General features: G+C 41.9%; 1 protein-coding gene across 3 annotated transcripts; it reads right to left on the minus strand.

The window, feature by feature from the left end:
* Positions 1-4104: 4104 nt before the first annotated feature.
* LOC117047137 (claudin-15-like) lies at positions 4105-19590 on the minus strand. 3 transcript variants are annotated; one of them, XM_033149942.1, is made up of 6 exons: positions 19314-19590; positions 18361-18636; positions 7508-7672; positions 6337-6418; positions 5671-5772; positions 4105-4511 (listed from the first exon to the last, which is right to left on the minus strand). In XM_033149942.1, the coding sequence occupies exons 2-6, from the start codon at positions 18578-18580 to the stop codon at positions 4418-4420; spliced, it is 663 nt and encodes a 220-aa protein (XP_033005833.1). In that variant the 5' UTR covers positions 18581-18636; positions 19314-19590; the 3' UTR covers positions 4105-4417. The 3 variants fall into 3 exon arrangements, with proteins under 3 accessions (XP_033005833.1, XP_033005834.1, XP_033005836.1); XM_033149943.1 differs by lacking the exon at positions 19314-19590 and having other exon boundaries at positions 18361-18747; XM_033149945.1 differs by lacking the exons at positions 18361-18636; positions 19314-19590 and adding an exon at positions 15124-15593.
* Positions 19591-20442: the final 852 nt, after the last annotated feature.

The following is a 20442-nucleotide window of genomic DNA, read 5'->3' on the forward strand; positions in this document are numbered from 1 at the left end:
GAAAAAATATAGGTATATAGAAAGGAGAATTCTCTAGATACCAAGATCCAGTTTTGTGGCAAGTACTCTTTGGTGAGAGAACCCTAGCAGAGATTTAAAATCACAAAATATACAGCAAGGTAAAGCATGGAAATGTAGGCTGTTCAGGCTTTAAAATATGTCTTTCTGAGTTCCAAAACTTCCCTCTTCCCTTAGCATAGAAAAATACTGCATGTTTGGTAAGTTAAAAATGATTTACTTACAAACTATCCAATGGTCAGGTTCCTGCACTTCAGAAAAAGTTGCACAGGCAATAAAACATGGCTTAGTTAAAGTGGTAAAGTTCCTAAATTATTGGTATAGGAACTCAAGAGTAGAGTGACCATGTGGTCTGAGCTGCAGAAAGCAACTTAGACGCCCTCACACATTGAGCTTCTCAGGAAGACTGGTTGAACAATAGGCTTGATGATAGGCTTGTCCAGGGGTCAGCAACCTTTTTCAGCTGTGGACTGGTCCACCGTCCCTCAGACCATGTGGTGGGCCAGACTATATTTTGGAAAAAAAAATATGAATTCCTATGCCCCACAAATAACCCAGAGGTGCCTTTTATATAAAAGCACACATTCTACTCATGTAAAAACACCAGGTAGGCCCCACAAATAACCCAGAAATGCATTTTAAATAAAAGGACACATTATACTCATGTAAAAACACGCTGATTCCCGGACTGTCCGTGGGCTGGATTGAGAAGACAATTGGACTACATCTGGCCCACGGGCCTTAGGTTGCCTACCCCTGACCTAGTCCCTCCCAAGTTGAGGGGAAGTGACCTTGCTAAGCCTGGCAGGGCAGCTTACTCTATGGTATTAACCCCTTAGAGTTAAGCATGGTTATATGAGGCTGGTTATCCCACAAGTATTTTGTGGGAGAGATCCAAGTGTTTGCAGGAGCTTATGTTTGCAGAATCAAAGTGGATTAAAGCTATCGGTTGTCCTACACAACACACACACTTTAAAAAATATATATATTTGCCTTTAGGAAAATGAAGCAGAAAGCCTTTGAAAAGTGTGTGATTAACAAATGGTTGATGGTGAAACATGTAATCACCTCACAAGCAAATCAGGATGATTGCTCATTGTCATATAACCACCTGGCAAACAAATCAGAACAAATGGTCAATAAAGACTGGGCATAGTTTAGCCTTTGCTTAACAGCAAATCAGAATGGCTGCTCAAAAGTCACATCATCCAGACTTGCTCTGTGACTGATAAGCATCACCATGCTTCTCATCTGCCTAGTTCCTGAGGAGCTGTTTTTGTGAACTGCCCAGAGGTCACACAGACATCCCCCAAAACATTAATATTTGGAACTTTAGTAGTCTCTGAAGCCACAAAGTAAATGTTGCACATTGAGGACAAAATGTGGTGATGTGCCCCTCCAGATTGGAGGGCTTTTGAGTGTGTTTCTTTGGTGTTGTTAGTATCCATCTTCGAGAAATGATGCACAATGTTGGCACTCTATTGCATTACTCAAGGCTGAAAATTTATTTAAAACGTGTTTTAATGCAACACTGCTTCATTTGTGTTTTATTTCACCAATAGATATGTGTTTTGAGCATGTTGCGAGCACCCACAGGCATGACAATCACCTGTATATAAATAAAAGTTTCTACTACTCTCATGTGAATCATACATTATTAACAGCTGGCTCCAAAGTTCATAATAAGGAAGGACAGAACAACAAATAATGGCCTTGGGCAAGATGAAAACTGTCTTTGCGAATATGTAAAATAAATAAATCTACCCTTATCTGCATTTTATGCCTGCATTTATGATTGCCTGTAGCTATTTATGTGTCTACATTAAAATCCTATCAGTATTTTCTTTTTTGATTAACAGGACTCTGCTAGTGAAATGGCATATTTTTCTGAAAGTGATTATGATTGATGACTGATTATACAAGAAGAATCAAGTATTTAGGGTGTGGAAGTAATGATCTTAGTTCATGCTTATCAAAGAGCCCTGATGGCTGACTGTTTACGTGCAAGGCAGCTTAATCATAGAACTGTAGAATTGTAGGGGAGACTGAGCCTGTGCAAATGGAAACTGAGGGAGAAGCGCAAACAAGTCTCTCATTTATTGAAGATATTTACTTGAGATCTTTTGCAGTTGCTGTAAGAGGTATTGGTGGGGTGGTCATGCAAGCAGCACATTGGCTTATCTTTGCCTAAGTTCATGGAAATGTGGGCCCAGGTGTCTAACGGTGGGTAAAATAACACACAAAAGAAGCAAAACTTTGTTATAAAGAAGCAAAAACTCAAAGTTTATTGAATATACACAAACAGTAAAGATGTTAGCACTTGGTAGAACATACATTCATAAGCAGCAGGTCAAAACATGTAACAAAGGTTCTGCACAAAATGTCTCTTAACAGTAGCCCTGGCCAATGAGAGCTCTGTGATGCAATGCCTAAGTGAGGTGAGCGAGAATGTTTCCCCTTCAAATCTCGCCTCCATCACAACCTTGGTAGGAGGCCTTAAGCAAATTTCTCTCTCTCTTCCTCAGCCCCTTCCTCCATCTACAGTATGGGGATTATCCTGGTCAACCATGCAGGACTGTTGTAATGCATACTGAGATAATATGTGTGTGAAGCACTCTGGACACTCTAAACCACTACGTGAATACTGTGGTACCAATATTATTAAGGTCCATGATAACTTGTCAGAATCAGCTCATTCCTCATTTAGTGTTTGCATATTGTATGGTTAAATACTGAATCCTTCAGAGAGAGATAAGACATTTTATTCCTGAAACTAGCTGAATGCAGCCCGTTAAATTAACGGGCGCTAGAACATATATTGCTTTCTCGGGGTGGGCGCCGTCCCCCCCCCCCCGCGCAGCCTCCTCCTCCCTGGCGCTCGAAGTTGCCCGGGTTGGAGAAGTAATCCCTCAGCCGGGGGAGCTCCCAGCCGCTCTCCAGCAGCTCCGTGTGCAGCTCCAGCGCCGTCAGCACGAACTGGTCGCCTCCCGACAGACAGAGAGATCCGTGGGCAGGGGCAGGGGCAGCGGACCTGCGGGGGCCTTGCAAAGTCATGGGTTGTGACATGAGAAAGGGGCACAAAATTTGGCATGGTGTGGAGAGGGAGAGGTTTCCCTCCCTCCCTCTCCTAAACACAGTACTGGAATCCTTTAAGGTCTTCCAATAACGCAAAAGTGTAGGATATCCAGGACATGCACAAAGCAGTCCTTTTTCACACAGTGGCAGCAGATAGATAAGCTCCTGGCCGCTCTCCAGCAGCTCCGTGTGCAGCTGAAGCGCCGTCAGCACGAACTGGTCGCGCAGCAGCTGAGCCGCCAGGGTGTCCACGGGGACCCGAGGCGGCGGCTCGGCTTGCAGGGAGGAGGGAGGAGGCAAGGGCAGACGCTGCTCCCGCTGCTTTCGTCGGCCTGCTATTCGTCGCCGCCGCCGCCCCTCCAGCAGCGGCAGCAGCATCTGCCCTTGCCGCCTCCCTCCTCCCTGCAGGCCGAGAAGCCGCGGTGTCGAGGTTACCAGGCAGCGGCTGCCAAAGCGCTCTAAGAGGAGCGGCCTGCTGGCCTTCTTCTCTCGCGGCTTCTCACCTGCGGCCTCCTCGGGGGAAAGAAGGCAAAGCCGGGGGATCGTCCGGCCGATGCGCCACGCCAGGAGGAGGCGGAGGCGGCGGAAGATCCTGGGAAGGCCCGTGGCAGCGGGAAAGGCCTCCTGGGGCAGGTAAAGAGCTTCTGGGGCTCCTACGGGGACGGAGAGGCGGCGGAGCCGAGCAGGGCGGCCAGGCTTCCCTCCCTCCCCATCTCGGAAACACGGAGAAGCCGCGGGGCGGGCTGCTCTGGGCCGCTCCCGAGCCGCTAGTCTTCGAGGCTTGGCTTTCAGCAGTGAGAGCGGCAACGTGGCCTCCTTCCTCGGCCTCCCCTCTCTTCTGGGGCGCCGGCGTTCCATTTCAACCGCCCCGCTTCAACTGCCGCCACTGCTCCTGGCCCGATGTCTCTCTGCTCCAATCCCTGTGTCCCTGGGGCACATGCGCAGTAGCGCAAACCCAGAGACACAGGGACTGGACGCAGAGACACTTGCGTTTTATATATATAGATGATTCTAAGTTTACAGTGTTCCCTAGAACAATGAGACAACATTATGACAAACTAGATAAATGTAGATAAACTAGATAAAACTAGATAAAAAACACCTCCTGGGTGGTTTTTTTTGGGGGGGAAATATGCTAAAATGTTACATAATATTTTTCTTTACTAGACTAGTCTTCATACACCCAAATGACACAGTAGCTTAAACTATTACCAGAAGGAAATTCTACATACATGTAAAATGTCTGTTGAAAGTGGAATGTGGAAATGGGAATGGAGGGCTTAGATGTTATAATGAGTTAGAACATGTGAAACATTTAAAAAATCTAAACGTAGTCTTTGGCAGATGTGATTGTCTCGGACTTTTTGATGTAAATACGTGCATCGTTGCCTTGCCGGGTAGCAGCATACTTGTAGTCTCTGTAATTAAAAAGAGGTGTCAATGTGCTGCTGCTCTCTCATTCATTCTCTCTGTTTTTGAGAAATTTAACTGAGTCAGGCATTACTCAGAGGAAATATAAATGCAATGTCAAACACTTTTTAAAGTCCATAGAGGTCAATAAGAAAATAATGTGCAGACTTCCCTATGCTCCATAGATACAAACAGGTCCTATACAAATGGTTTCTCTCTCTGATCTAGCATCTGCAGCACATGGAGCCATTTACACACACACACACACACACACACACACGTCAGTATAGTGTAGTGGTTTGAGCATAAGAATTTGACCGGGGAGATATGTGTTCAAATTTCTGCTTAACCACTAAGCTCACTGGGTAACCTTGGGCCTGTCGTTCTCTCTCAGTCTAATTATAACTGCTATACATGCTATCCCTAGTTCGTACAAGGAAGAGTTAGGGCAAGGATGGCCAATGTGTTGCCCTCCAAATGTTTTGGACTACAGCTCCCATCATCCCTGTTCATTGGCTGTGCTAGCTGGGGCTGATGGGAGTTGTAGTCCAAAATGTATTAGAGGTTAGGGTAGACATATGACAAGTAAATAAATAACAGCTCCACCAGTCTGTTCTGGAGGGTAACTTGATCCTCTCTCCTCAACTTATTGGTAGAATGTTAAGCTTTTTTGAACATTTTTAGCATGCATTTTTTGGCTCTGGGTATACATTTTAAGTAAACACCTACAGTTCTTAAAGTGTGCACTGAATATCCATAATGTGACAAACAGGTGTTTGAAAAAAGGTGGCTCATACAGGTACACTGATCAGAGAATCAGGAGTGACTGCATCATCTCTTTGTGGCAAATCTAGCAGTGTTGCTCTGTACGCACAGCTGTTTCATACAAGACAATAAACTGATCATTGAACTCTTCTCAAATAAAACATTAGAATTAATCAGCTAGCAGAGGTTACAATCCAATCCTATTCATGTTTGCTCAGATGAAAGTCCCATCTTTTTCAGTATTATTTCATGCATTTCATTGCATATGTTATATATTTTCAAAATGTTTAGAAAGCAATATAAACACTTGGGGTTTGTTAACCGACAAAACAGACAGCTCAGTGAAACCTTTAACAAACTCACTGATACTTTTTACTCTTGTAATAGCAATTGGTCAACTACCTGTGTTTTTCTTTGCATGCTGAACATGTCAGGAAGCCCCCACCAAGCATTGAAAGGAGGGAACCAGCCCAGCCTAAGTACAGTGCATATCCCAGCTCAAATCTGGAAAAAAATGATTTCGTAGAAGCATCATTACAATCAAATCAGATACATTTTGCCATATTTTTCTAATGTAGTGGCTGCCATTGGGAAAAACATGGAGTATAGGAGAAACCTAGGAGAGATGACCAGCGGCTCTCCAGGTTATTTCTGCAGAAGGCAGGAGAAATGGGTTTTGTCTCAAATAAATGATCTGCAAACACTGAGGTGGGTCAAAGCAGGGCTTTCACCTACAGTAATCCTTTACCCCGCCCCCAATTTATATTCTTTTATGGTTGTCAGAGACATTAATTCCTCTGTCCTTTGGTCACATTTCAGCATGACCAACAGACTGAAATCAGGAACTAGGCCAACAGGAAGCAGCAGAATGTTACTGAAGCAAAAATGCATTCAAAGTATCCTTATGAATCTCATCATTTTTTTATTAAGAAAAGTGCAATGCAAAAAATATTAAAGCCAAATGTTAGTTTCATGTGAGTTTTGACAATGCCTAAAGCCATTTACATATTGCAGTTACTGAACTGAGGTTTTTTTAAACAACAACAACATGCAAGTCTGTAAACTTACTTGGTTCCACCATATAATGAATCAAAAAACTGAGCTGTGATCCTTTCTGCATACCAAGAAATAGCAACCATTGATGAGAGACCTAGGGAAACAATACAGATCCATTTTAATGGAGGGAACTTAATTTTTCCACAGCCTTGCATTACAGAAATAACATGTACGTAAATATAATAAAGTCACCAGCTGATTAATGAAATCCTACTCAGTCTTATGAGTTTCAGCTGAATACTCAATTCAGTTGAGTTGGTTGATTTGCTCAGGGCTGCTGGATGGATGTGTTTCTGCCTCATTACATTGTGTTGAATAAGATGGCAATTGAGTGCCTCCCCTTTCCTATTATTCCACTGCTTCTCAAACTTTTTTCTCTGGGCCACATATAAAAATTTGCTTGCACCACAGAGATTTTTTTTTATCGATAAGAAATACATTGGAAAACAAAAAGAAACAACAACTAGCAGTGCTTGATTTATAGCACAGAACACAGCTACTTTATAATATGATCACGGGGCACCCAGAAAGCATAAAACAATGCAGCTGCATAAGAACATGAATCATTCCCAAAATATAATTATAAACACATCTTCTCCAGCACTCTGTTCTTTTTTTAAAAAATACTTTTTTATTAAAGATTTTCTTGATTTACAAAGGTATGTGTAATGTCTCTCTCATATTTTTTCCATGTAACATTTTTACAAATCAGTTACATTTGTTGAGACATTAGGAAGAAAAGGGGGAAAGAGGTGGGGTGGGGTGATGATGTTTCTATTTTACTTAGTATATGTAGGGTTTGGTGTCAGAGTTGTTTGTGCAGGTTCTTTGTTGTTCGTTTGTGCTCCTTCGGTGGTGAGAGAGGTCAGGGTTGGCGTAGGGTGTGATTGTTCATTTGTGTTTGGCTGGCTGTGGTGGTCTTTGGTTTTCCAGCACTCTGTTCTAATGGCAATTCTGAATCACTAGTAGGATTGTCCTCAATATCTCTCATTTTGAAAAGATATCAATTCATATTCTTCAAATAAAAAACCATTATTTTGATACTATACTGTATTGAAATGTTTAAATGTTTCTTTGATTATCCTTGAATCCTCCTGCCACACCAGCATGGTGCACAACATCCTTTGAGAACCACTATATTATTCCATTAGCTTTTTTTGTGCACGGTCTGCTGATATCTCACCTGCTAAAATGAAGACCATTCCCCCCAGCATAGCAATTCTTGATTTTGTATTTTCACTATTGGATCCAAGTTGAGTGCACTTCAAACCAAGCAATGTCAGCAGAGTCCCACACATACCCAAGATGAGCGAAGTGATCATCAGGGCACGACATGCTTGAATATAAGCTGCAGAGGAAAGGAAATTTTGTCAAGAAAGGTATCAGTTTCGGCAAAGGACATGTCAAATAGCAATACTTGCCCATTGAACCAAATGTGTGGCTGCTGGGAGCAACGATGGGCATATGGTACACTCTCTCTCTCTCTCTCTCTCTCTCTCTATATATATATATATATGGTTTAATAGAAGGCAGTATCAGGAAGCCCACAGAAGTAGATGTGACATTAACCAGCCCAAACTATGATTCCACTCTAGAGGAAATCTCTCAAGCCCTTAGACTGTCAGAAACATCTTACATTACCCACATGTACGTGAATCTGTCTTTTGGTCTGACTTCTCCTCTGAGAGTTGCCCAAATGCCCCTTCCTTTTAAGAAATATATTGAGGATATCACTGTTCCTGCCTTCTTTAGGGAGTCCTCCATGCCTTTGAGATATTAGAAGCCATTACACAAATCCTCATACTCATCTCAGACCTGTTTGCATGCTTAGCAACCAACATAACAAAGGGAAGGAGCAAAGATTGATGGTGGACAGATCTGGAAGTAAATGGTCAAGACTGAATGCAAGCATACAGAGATGAGCAACAACCAGCATAATTATTCTATATGCAAACATGTCCACCATCTGGTGATCATTTTGCCAGTTTAATGTTTGAAGCTATTCTCTCCATCCCATATTGGGTTTGAAAAGTCGTTTCTATTTATATCAGGGGTCAGCAACCTTTTTAAGCCATGGGCCACTCCACCATCCCTCAGACCATGTGGTGGGCCGGACTATATTTTTTTGGGGGGGAAATGAACAAATTCCTATGCCCCACAAATAACCCAGAGATGCATTTTAAATAAAAGGACACATTCTACTCATGTAAAAACAGGCTGATTCCTGGATCATCCGCAGGCCGGATTGGGAAGGCAATTGTAAAAAAACCCTCAAATACAACACTAAAATTATTAGTGAAAACAATTAAACATTCAGGCTGGAGGATAAAAAACGAAAGCATATTTATGATGTAGTGAGAAATTCCCTAGAATACTATCCACTGGTAAGTATTGATTCATAAAGTAACTTATTAATCCACTGTACCAATGAATAGCAGTTGCAGCACATGATTAATGAATCAAGTGACAAGAACAGGTGACAAATAAATGTAAGCCACATGTTTTCTGTAACTATTATGCAACTGAATTCTACACCATCATCTAGCATTATCATACTCTTTAATGAGCTTCTGGTGGTTCTATAATGTAAACTTATCCATGTAGTTTGCAGGTTTCAAACAACAAAGTTTATACCTAATCTGCCATGGCACTGCAAGTGAGGGTTTCCTGGGGACACCATCAGGAGGTCCATTCCACACAATGTAGGAATTGGGTCTTTAGTGTTTTGGCCCCTATCCTGTGGAATCCCCTCCCCCTCGAATGTTAGATAGGCATAATATTTTGGTGCCTACTGAAGGCTTTCCTCTTTCAACAAGTCTTTCAGCAAGTTGAGGCCTTTGTATCTGTAGTAGAATTGCTTTAAAGATGTTTTAAGGATTTTTTTTTTGTCACTTGTTGTTTGCAACCCTGGGCTGCTTTGGGAGGAAGAGTGGGATATAAATTTAACAGCAACAATAACAGGATAAATAGTCCATTTATGTATGGTATGAATCAGCCAAAGTTAGGAATTTTACATAAGAAGTTGCCTTTTCTCTTCATTTTAGTGTGGGAAATGGTCATACTCAATGTCTAGTATTCTGAGATAGTTAGGGATCCTTTTCCCTCTCAAGATCAAGGTATACATGCTGTGAGATATGCTGCCTGCTTAAATTTAACTTTGCTGTTGGAAAACAGCATCCATATACCAGACGCGGAGGAAGCCTCCTCGCTACCCGGGGCGGCAAACAGAGGCACCCCCTGGGGGGGGCATTGTGACGTTGCGTCGTGATGGAGTTCGCATGCGCGAAATGTCGCACGTGCGCACTCCGTCTGGGCCGGTGCTGCTGCTTCTGTGAAAAGGCAGCTTGTGGGGCTGCCGTGAGTGATCAGCAGCTCATGGGGAGCTGCCTTTTCGCTCAGCGGGCTCGCAAGGTCGCCGCGGAAGCAGCAGCGCCGGTCCAGACGGAGTGCGCACACGCGACATTTCACGCATGCATACTCATCTGGGCCGGCGCTGCTGCTTCTGTGGCGGCTTGAGCAGCAGGGGCGGGGCAGCCCCGCAGCCCCATAGCAGCGCTGGCGGGTGGGACCCGGATGGGCTGCGGGGTGGAGCGGCCTCGCCTGCGGCTTGCTTGCAGGTTTGCGAACAGGCTGCGGGGCAAGGCTGCCTTGCTCCATGGCTTGCTCGGGGCCCGCCAGCGGGGTGGGGCTGGCCTAAGTGTCACCCCCCTCCCCTGGAACCCGGGGCAGCCTGCCCACATCGCCCCCCATTGCGATGCCGCTGCCATATACTCCGTCACTTTTGTTTCAAGTAACCAACCAATCTTTCTTTATTGCTCATTTGTGAATTTCTTGTGGGCATAAAAATCAAGGGTAGGAACACATAGTCATAACATACAAATGTTTAACTCCAGTAAAAGATCTTAAACTTTTTGGGAGTGTGTGTGGGATATATGTGGGAGGTGGACACGCATGAGGGTTCAGATATACACACCCTAACACTACTGCTAATCTTTGTAGACATGGAACAGAATTTATATACCACTTGATTCTAATAAACCGCCTAAGCAGTATGTCCTCTTTTGACCTCCATTTTTCTGGTGAGGCAGTACCTCTTTCTCGGTCATTCCTAAGCAGCCACCCTACCTCCTGCCTTGCTTTTGGCAGCAAATCCAGAGGCAGTCCAAGATATAACTGCCACCCACAAAGTTTATTATGAAACAGGAGCAAAGGATAACACTCAATGATCAGATTTTTTTTTAAAAAAAGAATATATTTCTAGTTCTGGCAGATACTTTCACTGGTTTAATAAGCACAGAGACTGTGGACTTGCTTGTTTTGAAATCCTTTTAGTTAAAATGCTATTTTTAAGTATTAATCTAGCTCTTCCCCTCCAGACACAATTCAATTCACAAAGCACTTGTGTGCAGTCAGAGCACAAAGAAGGAAGAAAACAGTATTGTCCCTCTAATGGTTAGCAAAATAAAGGCATTAAAAAAAGAAAAGAAAAAAGAAACAAACTTGGAACCTCCTTTAGAAAGCAGGGAAGTTTTGAGCAAAATATATATTTAATAGCACACCATCAAAGCAAAGCTAGTTTCTTCTAAAACTTAGAACCTAGACACAGACAGTAGAAGCAGAAAGAAACAAGGTCAAGGACTGTTCAGTTCAATCTTCCAAATAATTTCATAATAATTGCCGCAAGAAGCATGACTAGGCTGCCCCTGTGCATACACGGATCTATGTGAGTACTTTGTATAAAAGGTAAGGTAAAGGGACACAGGTGGTTCTGTAATCTAAACCGCTGAGACTCTGGGCTTGCTGATTGTAAAGTCAGCAGTTTGAATCCACATGACAGGGTGAGCTCCTGTTGCTTTGTCCCAGCTCCTGCCAACCTAGCAGTTCAAAAGCATACCAGTGTGAGTAGGTAAGTAGGTACTGCTGTGGCGGGAAGGTAAACGGCGTTTCTGTGCGCTATGGCTTCTGTCATCGTGTTCCGTTGCACCAGAAGCGGTTTAGTCATGCTGGCCACATGACCTGGAAAGCTGCCAGCGAAAAAATGCTGGCTCCCTTGGCCTGAAAGTGGAGATACTGTAGTCAAATTTGACTGGACTTAACCATCTAGGGATCCTTTATCTTTTTCACCTTTACTTTGTATCTTTAAAGAGCGAGAGGGACCCCTCACTAATGGCTTGCGGCCCATGACTTGAGGAACATTATTTTTGCTGAGCAACCCCACCAGCCCACTTTCTTACTGCAGCTTCTGCGCCATAACCCATATGGTCCCAGGGGGTTCAGCACCTTTGGGTGGAGCGTGGGGACTGCAGTGGGGAGCAGAGATTGGTTAAAAAAAACAGGCACCCTGAGCATGCACAGTGCAAAGCCACCACTGGATACAACCAAACAAAACTTCACAGTTTCGATGGTTGGTTGCCTGGACATCATACTTATTTCCCACAAGCATCCAAGGAAGTGGCTATTTAAATGCCCAAATTAAGTTAGACCTGCAGGGGGCTACCATAGGGACCAATGTGCCTACCAGTACCCTCTATGTTGTGCATGAAAGGGCTCTGTAAATATTCCCTTAAAAATCCACAATGCACAATGAACTGTTTGCTCTTCCTGCTCAGTTCCTGTTTGCAGTGGCTCACCCTCCCCTACACTGAACACATCCCCATAAACATGTTCACATTTCATTGGATGCCTGGATCAGATATCCTCTCTCCTTTCTGTTCTGAAGAGAGAAAAGCTGCAAAGAGCTTCTCTCTGAGAGCAAGCATGGCAATGGCTGATATAGATGCCAGTCTCTCCATTAATGCAGGGGAAATGTCAACATCATTTTGTAGCCCTGCCTCTTCACTTTTAGACATGATGGTCATTTTATCTTACGCCACTCCCCACAGCAACCATTTTGTGATTGGCACCAACAGCCCTTTTTCAACAATCCAAATGTGCCAACTGACTCAATATGTTTGGTGACTCCACACATGGCAGGAAGGGGAGGAATCCAACATGCTACATCCTGGTCACACTGCTAAAACCGCTGCTTGCATGGTTGGGTTAGCTATGGGTGGGCTGGCTTGCCCCACTCCTTATATAACATAGGATGCTACATGACCTGTTGCTATGTTGGTGCAAAGCAAATTGTCTCCCATACTATCACAACTATATATATCAGTAAGAACAGGCTGCTACTATGTTCAGTACAGAGGTTTGATTGCCCCTCTTATCAGACAGCTGAGTAATTTACTTCACATATAATAAGCAAGGCAGCAAATGTGTCAGCAGCTACTTGCGTGTAAAGTGTCAACTATGTAATCTCCAAAGCTAGGTAGCTCTCCATTCCTTAATGAAGTGCAAACACTATAAGTTTCTAAAAATATATAAGTAGATACACAAGGAAGGTCCAAAGGTCAGTGACAAAGCACCTACTTTTCACATGAATTTCAGCCCTGACATCTTTGCCAGTCTTTGGTTTCATGCATTTGTCTATTTTATATGCATTACTTGAGGCATTCAAGTCAAAAGTTGCTTAACAACCCCTACTGATGTGGATTTGTTGAAATATTTATAGCACCTACAAAGTTATTCAGTTTTGTTTATGAGAATATAAGAACACATACCATCTGGCTGCAGAATACTGCTCCATGAGCTTTAAAAATTATTCTAGAAACAAAGGTTACACAAGCAGTGTTTGATATAATGAACTACAAATATTTTTAATCGTTTTATTTACAATAAAGTCTATTTTGGCAAGTATCAGTGAGATGGCTGAGCTTGCATTTCTCCAACCAAGTAGGTCACTGCAAGGTTTCATGGTTGCCTCACGTAGTCTCAGATCACTATTGATACATAAAGATATTATTTCTTATTTTGACGCAGCAAACCTCAAATCACTATTAATGATTAGCTCATCCTGTGACAGATCTGGCAATGGACAGCTTGACACAAGGTGCCGTTGGTGCCTGGCCATCAGGAGTGAAGTACAGTCGTCTTTCAGACAACTTCCTGTATGGGCACAATGTAGCCAGCTGTCACCAGATCTACTGGCAGTTGCCAAAAAGTGATTCCCAAGTGTTAAAATGTTGACACTCAAGCCTTTCTGACATTCAGCTGCAATACAGCAACATGGCACCAAAATAAGAGAGTTATAAGATATATTCATTATACCAGTGAAAGATTTAAAGCAATCAATTATTTGGGGTTTACTGATACAGCCTGTATACCACTTGCACAGGATTCGTGACCTACCGGTACTTGCAAGTCGTGACCCACAGGTTGAGAAACACTGGACAAGAATGTCAGAAACTGTACAATGAGGGCAGAGTCATAACTCTGGCATGGTCTGCTCAAACAATCTATAAAACATTGTTATGAGTTTGGCTGTCTTTATTACTGTGACTGGGTCCCCATCACTATGGTTTTGCCTGACAAATTAAAATAGGGCTTGGACTTAACAAAAGGACAGCGGTGTTCCTTGATGACTGGGAATACTATTGACCTGGAATGTCTCTCCCAGCCTTCAGCTAGTGGGGAGAACAGGGAAATAGACTGCAGCAAGTAAGCATTTGCAAAGAAGGGCCCTTTCAGATGGTACACAAAACAAATGTGTGCAGGTGGGAAATTATGGTATCTTGGTTGCAGGTTCCACTCTTAACCACATCACACACATTTGTTTATGAGGTTATAATGTCTCTAAGGAGCTACAGAAAGTGAGAGATTTTATCCAGAGGTAGCTGAACTAGAAGTAGCCCAGAAGGCTGTGAAGATCCATGCTGTCCATCTGGGGAATCTGATGCAGGCTCAGCAGTTGTTCTACTTGCCGTAAGAAACTACCACATTTTTCTGTTTATAAGACACCCCCATGTATAAGATGCCCCCTATTTTTGGGAACTCCAAATTAAGAAAACACCCCTAAGCACTACCCATGTATAAGACGAGCCTCAATTTTAAACTTACTTTTTGGTTAAAAAAACAACAACAAAAAAACAACAACCCTAGTCTTACACAGAGAAAAATATGGTATTTGTTTCCAATATGCTTTGCTTATACACTGTAAATCTCCAGTCCTCTTATCCAAAGGGAATTAATCCCTGTAGCATTGCCTCTGCAGAATACTCATGGAAGCCAGAAGCACATTATTTGAAAATGCAGAAAAGCAAGCCTGTATATTTTCAGGTCAATGCAGATTTTGTTGAGTGTATGCAAAGCAAAATGCAAATTTTCAAATGCAATGTTACAAATTTTAATAGAGCCTGATCATAACCCAACACATCAGTGGTGACGAACAAATCCCCCTATATAACAGGCACACCACTGTATACAGTTATTTTTTTAAAAATAGCTTATTTAAAGCTCAGTTGCTTCTCTACGATACATTGTCCCATTGCCAATGCCAACAATACATTCCCTATGAATAGCCTGCCATCACAAACCTTTAGCTGTTTTTAATAATAGCCAAAAAATGTTATTTTGTTCAAAGTTCTGTGAAGACTATGTTTTACCTTCAGTAAGGGAATACTAATTTCCTGCACTGACACACACACTTTACTCTCAATGTGTTCTTATGCACCATCTTTCAGGGCGGGTGGAGAGAGAATCTTGTCCTCCAAATATCGACATGCCAAGAAACTTCAAAAATCCTTCACTTTTGGATCTCAAACAAGCAGTCTGTTGTTATAATCTGACAAGCTCTTGGAGGAAAATGCCTCATTGATGTTATTTTCAGTCAAAATTCACTATATATACTTTCCATGCACCCACCCAATGAATTATTTCACCTGATAAAGATGTGGACATGTACATCAAATAAAGACATACCAGGAAGTGCCAAAAGTGTATCAAACGTTCTGCAGTTGGAGATTCCAATACTATCTTCCGCACAGCTGTGCCACAGGTTTTCATACAGGCTTGAGCTTGTAATCACACTCCCATGTACGGTGGAGACTTTCCAGTAACTGTTTTTTAAAGTTGCTCCAATCACTATCCAGCCACCCAAGGTGAGTACAAAACCAGTGAGTTCCAAAACAGCAGACATGGTTGAAACTTCTAACAGATATATTATCTATTTTGTATTAAGATGAAATATAAGAAGTATCTCCCCATTAAAGGCCACTTGCTGTCTTAGCTCCAGTTTCCTCCAAAATGAAGCTACCTTTGATCTTTGTTCCGTCAACTAAATGATAAGATTTGTAGCACATTGCTTTTAATAATTGGAGGCGTGGTTTAAGGAAAAAGTGCTAATTGCATTGGATTTGCAAAAGGACAAATGCTATTGATCAGTTTTTCTGATAAAATTTACGGCATGGGTATTTTTTCACATCTGCATAGCTATCTAATGCTTGAGGTAATTGAAACAATCACCCCAGAGTGCCTTCTGCTACTTCATGGAGCCCATTTGGCTCCATGGTATACTCCAGAGCTCACGGCAATGAAACAAGCTGGAAGACAGTTTGAACATGAGTGGAGGGAAACTCCAGGTCAAATGCCATCAAACACTACCAGCTTCTTTTAGCAAGACTGCAACTCCATCTAAAGCACCACCAGGAACTGGTAAATTCAGAACACTCTGTCTCCAATTCTCCCCATCATCAGTTCTAGCTCCACCACTACCAGTACAGAGCCCCCAAAAGTTCACCTGCAAACAAGCATGTTCCTCAACAGAAAAGGTTGCCCACAACGTGCTATAGGAATGGCTTACTAGGACACTAACCTAAGGTTGTGTACTTACCAATCTGTAGTACAAATAAATAGTTTTTCTCAATACAGAATTGTGCATGCTCATCCTCAATGAGCTTTTAATCTAGAATGATTTTCGATCCCACTGTTCACAAGCATGGGTGTAGTTACCTGGTGCACATTTGAAAACCCTTCCCTTGTTTAGGTTATCATAGAATCATAGAAGTGTAGAGCTGGAATGGATCCCGAGGATCAACTTAGTCCAACCCCTGCAATGCAGGAATCGAATGGAGTTGTATCCACACACACACACCCTTGCCTATGCCCCCAGATGAAGGTGGAAATGGTAATTGCTATCTTGTTGTATGCCCACCCACATCACTGGGCAGGTGTGGATATACCCGTTTCTGGGACTGCCTCTATCCATTTTCAAATGAGCACAATGGGGGATAATGCAGGATCAATATGCATTGAAACCCTCTTTTTGGAATATAACTGGCCCATGAAGAAGCACTTTCCAGGAACATTTAATAGACAGTAAGTCTAGATTGTGTTTGGACTACGTAGAACAGGGGTCAGCAAACCTTTTTCAGCTGTGGGCCGGTCCACCGTCCCTCAGACCATGTGGTGGGCCGGACTATAGTTTGAAAAAAAATAATGAATGAATTCCTATGCCCCGCAAATAACCCAGAGATGCATTTTAAATAAAAGCACACATTCTACTTATGTAAAAACATGCTGATTCCTGGACAGTCCACAGGCTGGATTGAGAAGGCGTTTGGGATACATCCGGCCCCCGGGCCTTAGGTTGCCTACCCCTGACGTAGAAAAACAAGATCTGAGTGAGTACTGTCTCCAATACTTGTTTGCAGAATGTTTAATTTGCAAGTCTTAATGATTTACTGATAAGGAAATTGATTCCTTGTTAATGCATCTTCGTCAGGGCAAAATAAAAGCCTGACACCACATGATTTATATGTTTATTTAACACAGCACAAGGATCAGAGCAGGAGACAAAGTCTCAAAGATTAAGGCATAATTAGAAAGTACTTAAGATATAAATAATGACCTACTCAAATGGTTAATTTATTTATTTTTAATGATCCCTGGATAAACTAAGTTAAGATGATATTTAAGTATATGGTGTCAAGTTCCATGGGAAAATTGTGAAAATGAATGTGTCTAGATAAACTATCAGCAACTACACGAATGGCAGCTTTCTTATGTAAACACTCAGCTATTTATACCACATCCAGAAAAATCAAGTACCAACGTGCTACACATTTATCAGATTTTGTAGAATTAAAAGGAATTAAATACCTCTCAATGAAGTTTAATACAGCAGAAGTGATGATAACATGAAAGCACTGCATAATGCAAGGGTGGCTAACCTGTGGCCCTCCAGATGTAATTGGACTTCAACTCCCACAAGCATCAGCCACCATGGCCAATGGTAGGTTATGATGGGAGTCAAACAATGTCTGGAGAGCCACCCATCTGTCAAAATGGCCCGCAGAGTAAGGGCTCAGGATCCAGCTCACCAGCCAAACTCTGTTCCCCACCCTGATTTACATGCATGTGCAACACTAGACAAAAAGTACATCTTCACCCATGTCTGAGATTTAATTTCTAGAACAGAGCTTCCCAAATGTTTCCCACCATGGACCACTTGAAAATTGCTTAGCATCTCCACAGACCACTTAATGATCTTTCTGCAAGTTGCAACAATTACAATGTGATGTGTTAGATGTTGTATGATTTTTAATTGTATGCTATTACCTCTTTCATTTTTTATTTCTTATATATTTTTATATTACAAATTGAATTCTATAAAAAATCAATTATGAATATCTAATACGATGGATGTGTTACCGCCCATCTTTAGCTGCAGATCTTCATACACATACCATGGACTACATGAAAGAAGCTTGTGGACTACTGGTGGCCCACAGACCATAGTTTGGGAACCTCTGTTCTAGAGACATTAGGGAGGGAGCTGAACCTGGATAATGACTGCTCTAGTATCTCACACCAAAGATGTTAACAAAATGTTGCCCAACAGGCAAAAACAGAGATCAAATAGTGGCAGTGATTACCTGGGACATATACTTTGTAAATGTGACACTCCTAGAGTGGGACAAATGTAAACTGTACTATTTGTATACAGTACTTCTAAAAATACAAATGTTTTCGGTAACAGATCTAGATTTTTGTTGACACAGCATTTGATCACAGAATATATATGAAAGTTTGTTTCTACAGGCTTCCATTGAAGTTCTTTCCTATGTATCTATAAACACAGTGTCAGATGTTCGCATAAGTAGCGCACAAATTCAGACTAAGAATTCAGCATTTTATGTATGAAAAGTGTTAACTTACTTTCCAAACTGAGCAAGGAAAAGAATTTCTTGCACTGAACTGAGCCCAGAGCAGTAGCTACACAGTTCATCCAGAGACCTTCATAAATCCAGTTTGCAGTAATAAGCGCTGCAGCTGGACTAGAAAATTTCCAGTAGTTGGACACAGTGGCAACCAGTAGAAGGATGAGACCCAGAAAAGCCAGAAGCAGTGCAGAGATTTGAAAAGCTGATGACGCCATCCTTCAATGACAAGTGAATTTTCAAAGATTCACTCTCAAATTGTGATGCCAAAATCCTATTTTAAAAGTTGATAAGAGACCAGGTAATAGCACACTTGTTATACGAGGAATATTTATGCTGAGAACAAAACACAACTGTTAGTTTATGTTCTAACACAGAATATTCTTTGCATGCTAGGTTAAAAGTTATTCTCTGATATACAGCATGGATTCATTTTTAATGCATTTACAGTGGATTTACAGTACTGTTTACAGAACAGCAGTCAATATTTTGAAACATGACATACAGAGCAGTAATTCTGATATAAGGATAAAATGCAGAAAAGATGGGAGCTTCAAATACATTTGGGGTGCACACAGCATTACATGTGGAATAGTAGTTAGAATCAGAACTATTGGGAAACATGGTACATAGGACAGTATTTCTGGCATAGGAATTCACTGTTATCTATAATAATAATAATTTCCATTTCAATATTTGTTTCTTTGAAAAAGTAGAGGTGGGTTATGTTTGAGCAGGAAGGGAGAAGTGAGGATTGGGGAAGTAATGCGGCTACATGTTGTTTGCTTCATAAAGAATTATCAGCAAACCATTAATGAACAATTAATTTGCAACTTCCAAATTTCTTTTAAAGCCAATTAACTGAATTAACACATTTGAATAATTTTACTGGACTTACTGAAAGGTACAATGTAGATTCAATGTCCTATATAATATACAGTATGTACTTACTTTTAGGAATCTGTGTTCTGGGTTTTCCCCTTTGAAGTTTTTCCAGAGACGCGCCAGCAGCTTGTGAGGGCCAGTTTTGCCAAACTGAGAGTGAACGTTTTGTAACACTTTAGGACCTTTCCCCCCTGTTCTAAAAATCAATGCTTCCAGCCAGTTCATTGACTTCACCATTGTGTAAGACGTATAGCTGATCCAATGAACTATGTTATTCAAAATGGATCCTGTTCCAGCAGGGGCAAATCGAGGCTTTATTTCACCCAGGTCAAAGACCCAGTTTGCCCCCTTCATGTCTATTTGCATACACACACACACACACACACACACAAACAAACACAGGCTGGAAACCTCAATGACACCCATCTGGAGGCTTCATCCGGGGCAAAAAACCCGGCCAGCTTCCCTGTAGCTACAGGGTTCTTACAGAACCAGAATAAAATCACCTATTAGTATTCCTCTAGTGTCTGATCCCATATTAACTTCCAACGTTCCTTACGTTTAAAGGGAGAAGCCATGTGGTGTTCACTAAATGTGGAGGACTACAACTCCCATATTCTCTATCTATTGGCTATGCTGGCTGGGGCTGATGGGAGAGGTAGTCTCAGACATTTGGATTGTGCCATGTTGGCTGTCCCTGTTCTAATGTTTTCCAAAACAAACTCATTTTATCTCAGGGAAATGATGCTGTGAAAAATGAGATCAAACATCAAGTATTTTCAAAATAATCCTCCATATAGCAACAACCATAACACAACTTTTAGAGGATTCTGAACACTTCATATACTCTAATCTGACTCAACAAGTTTGTAAAATAGGCCAGTGTGTTAGCTCCATTTTGGGAGTAGCTAAAACTGAAGGCCAAATAAGCCATTAGCTTGACAGACATATTGTTCCAGCTCCATTTTTGCTAAGATTATGGGTAATGTAAAGTAGGAAGGAAGGAATGATGGGAGGAAGATGTGCCTTTATTTGTTCAGTGATTCTGGGTCCACTGCAAACATCCTGAGGCATGGGCTCACTTAAGTGTCTAGATATGGGTAGGATGCTACAAGTGCAGTACTTTTTGGTTCCAAGTCATTCACTTGGAAGCATTAGTCCTTCTGACACTTCCCTAAAGCCAAGGTTAATTCTC

Source organism: Lacerta agilis, chromosome 5 (assembly GCF_009819535.1).
Source record: "Lacerta agilis isolate rLacAgi1 chromosome 5, rLacAgi1.pri, whole genome shotgun sequence".
Taxonomy (NCBI): domain Eukaryota; kingdom Metazoa; phylum Chordata; class Lepidosauria; order Squamata; family Lacertidae; genus Lacerta; species Lacerta agilis.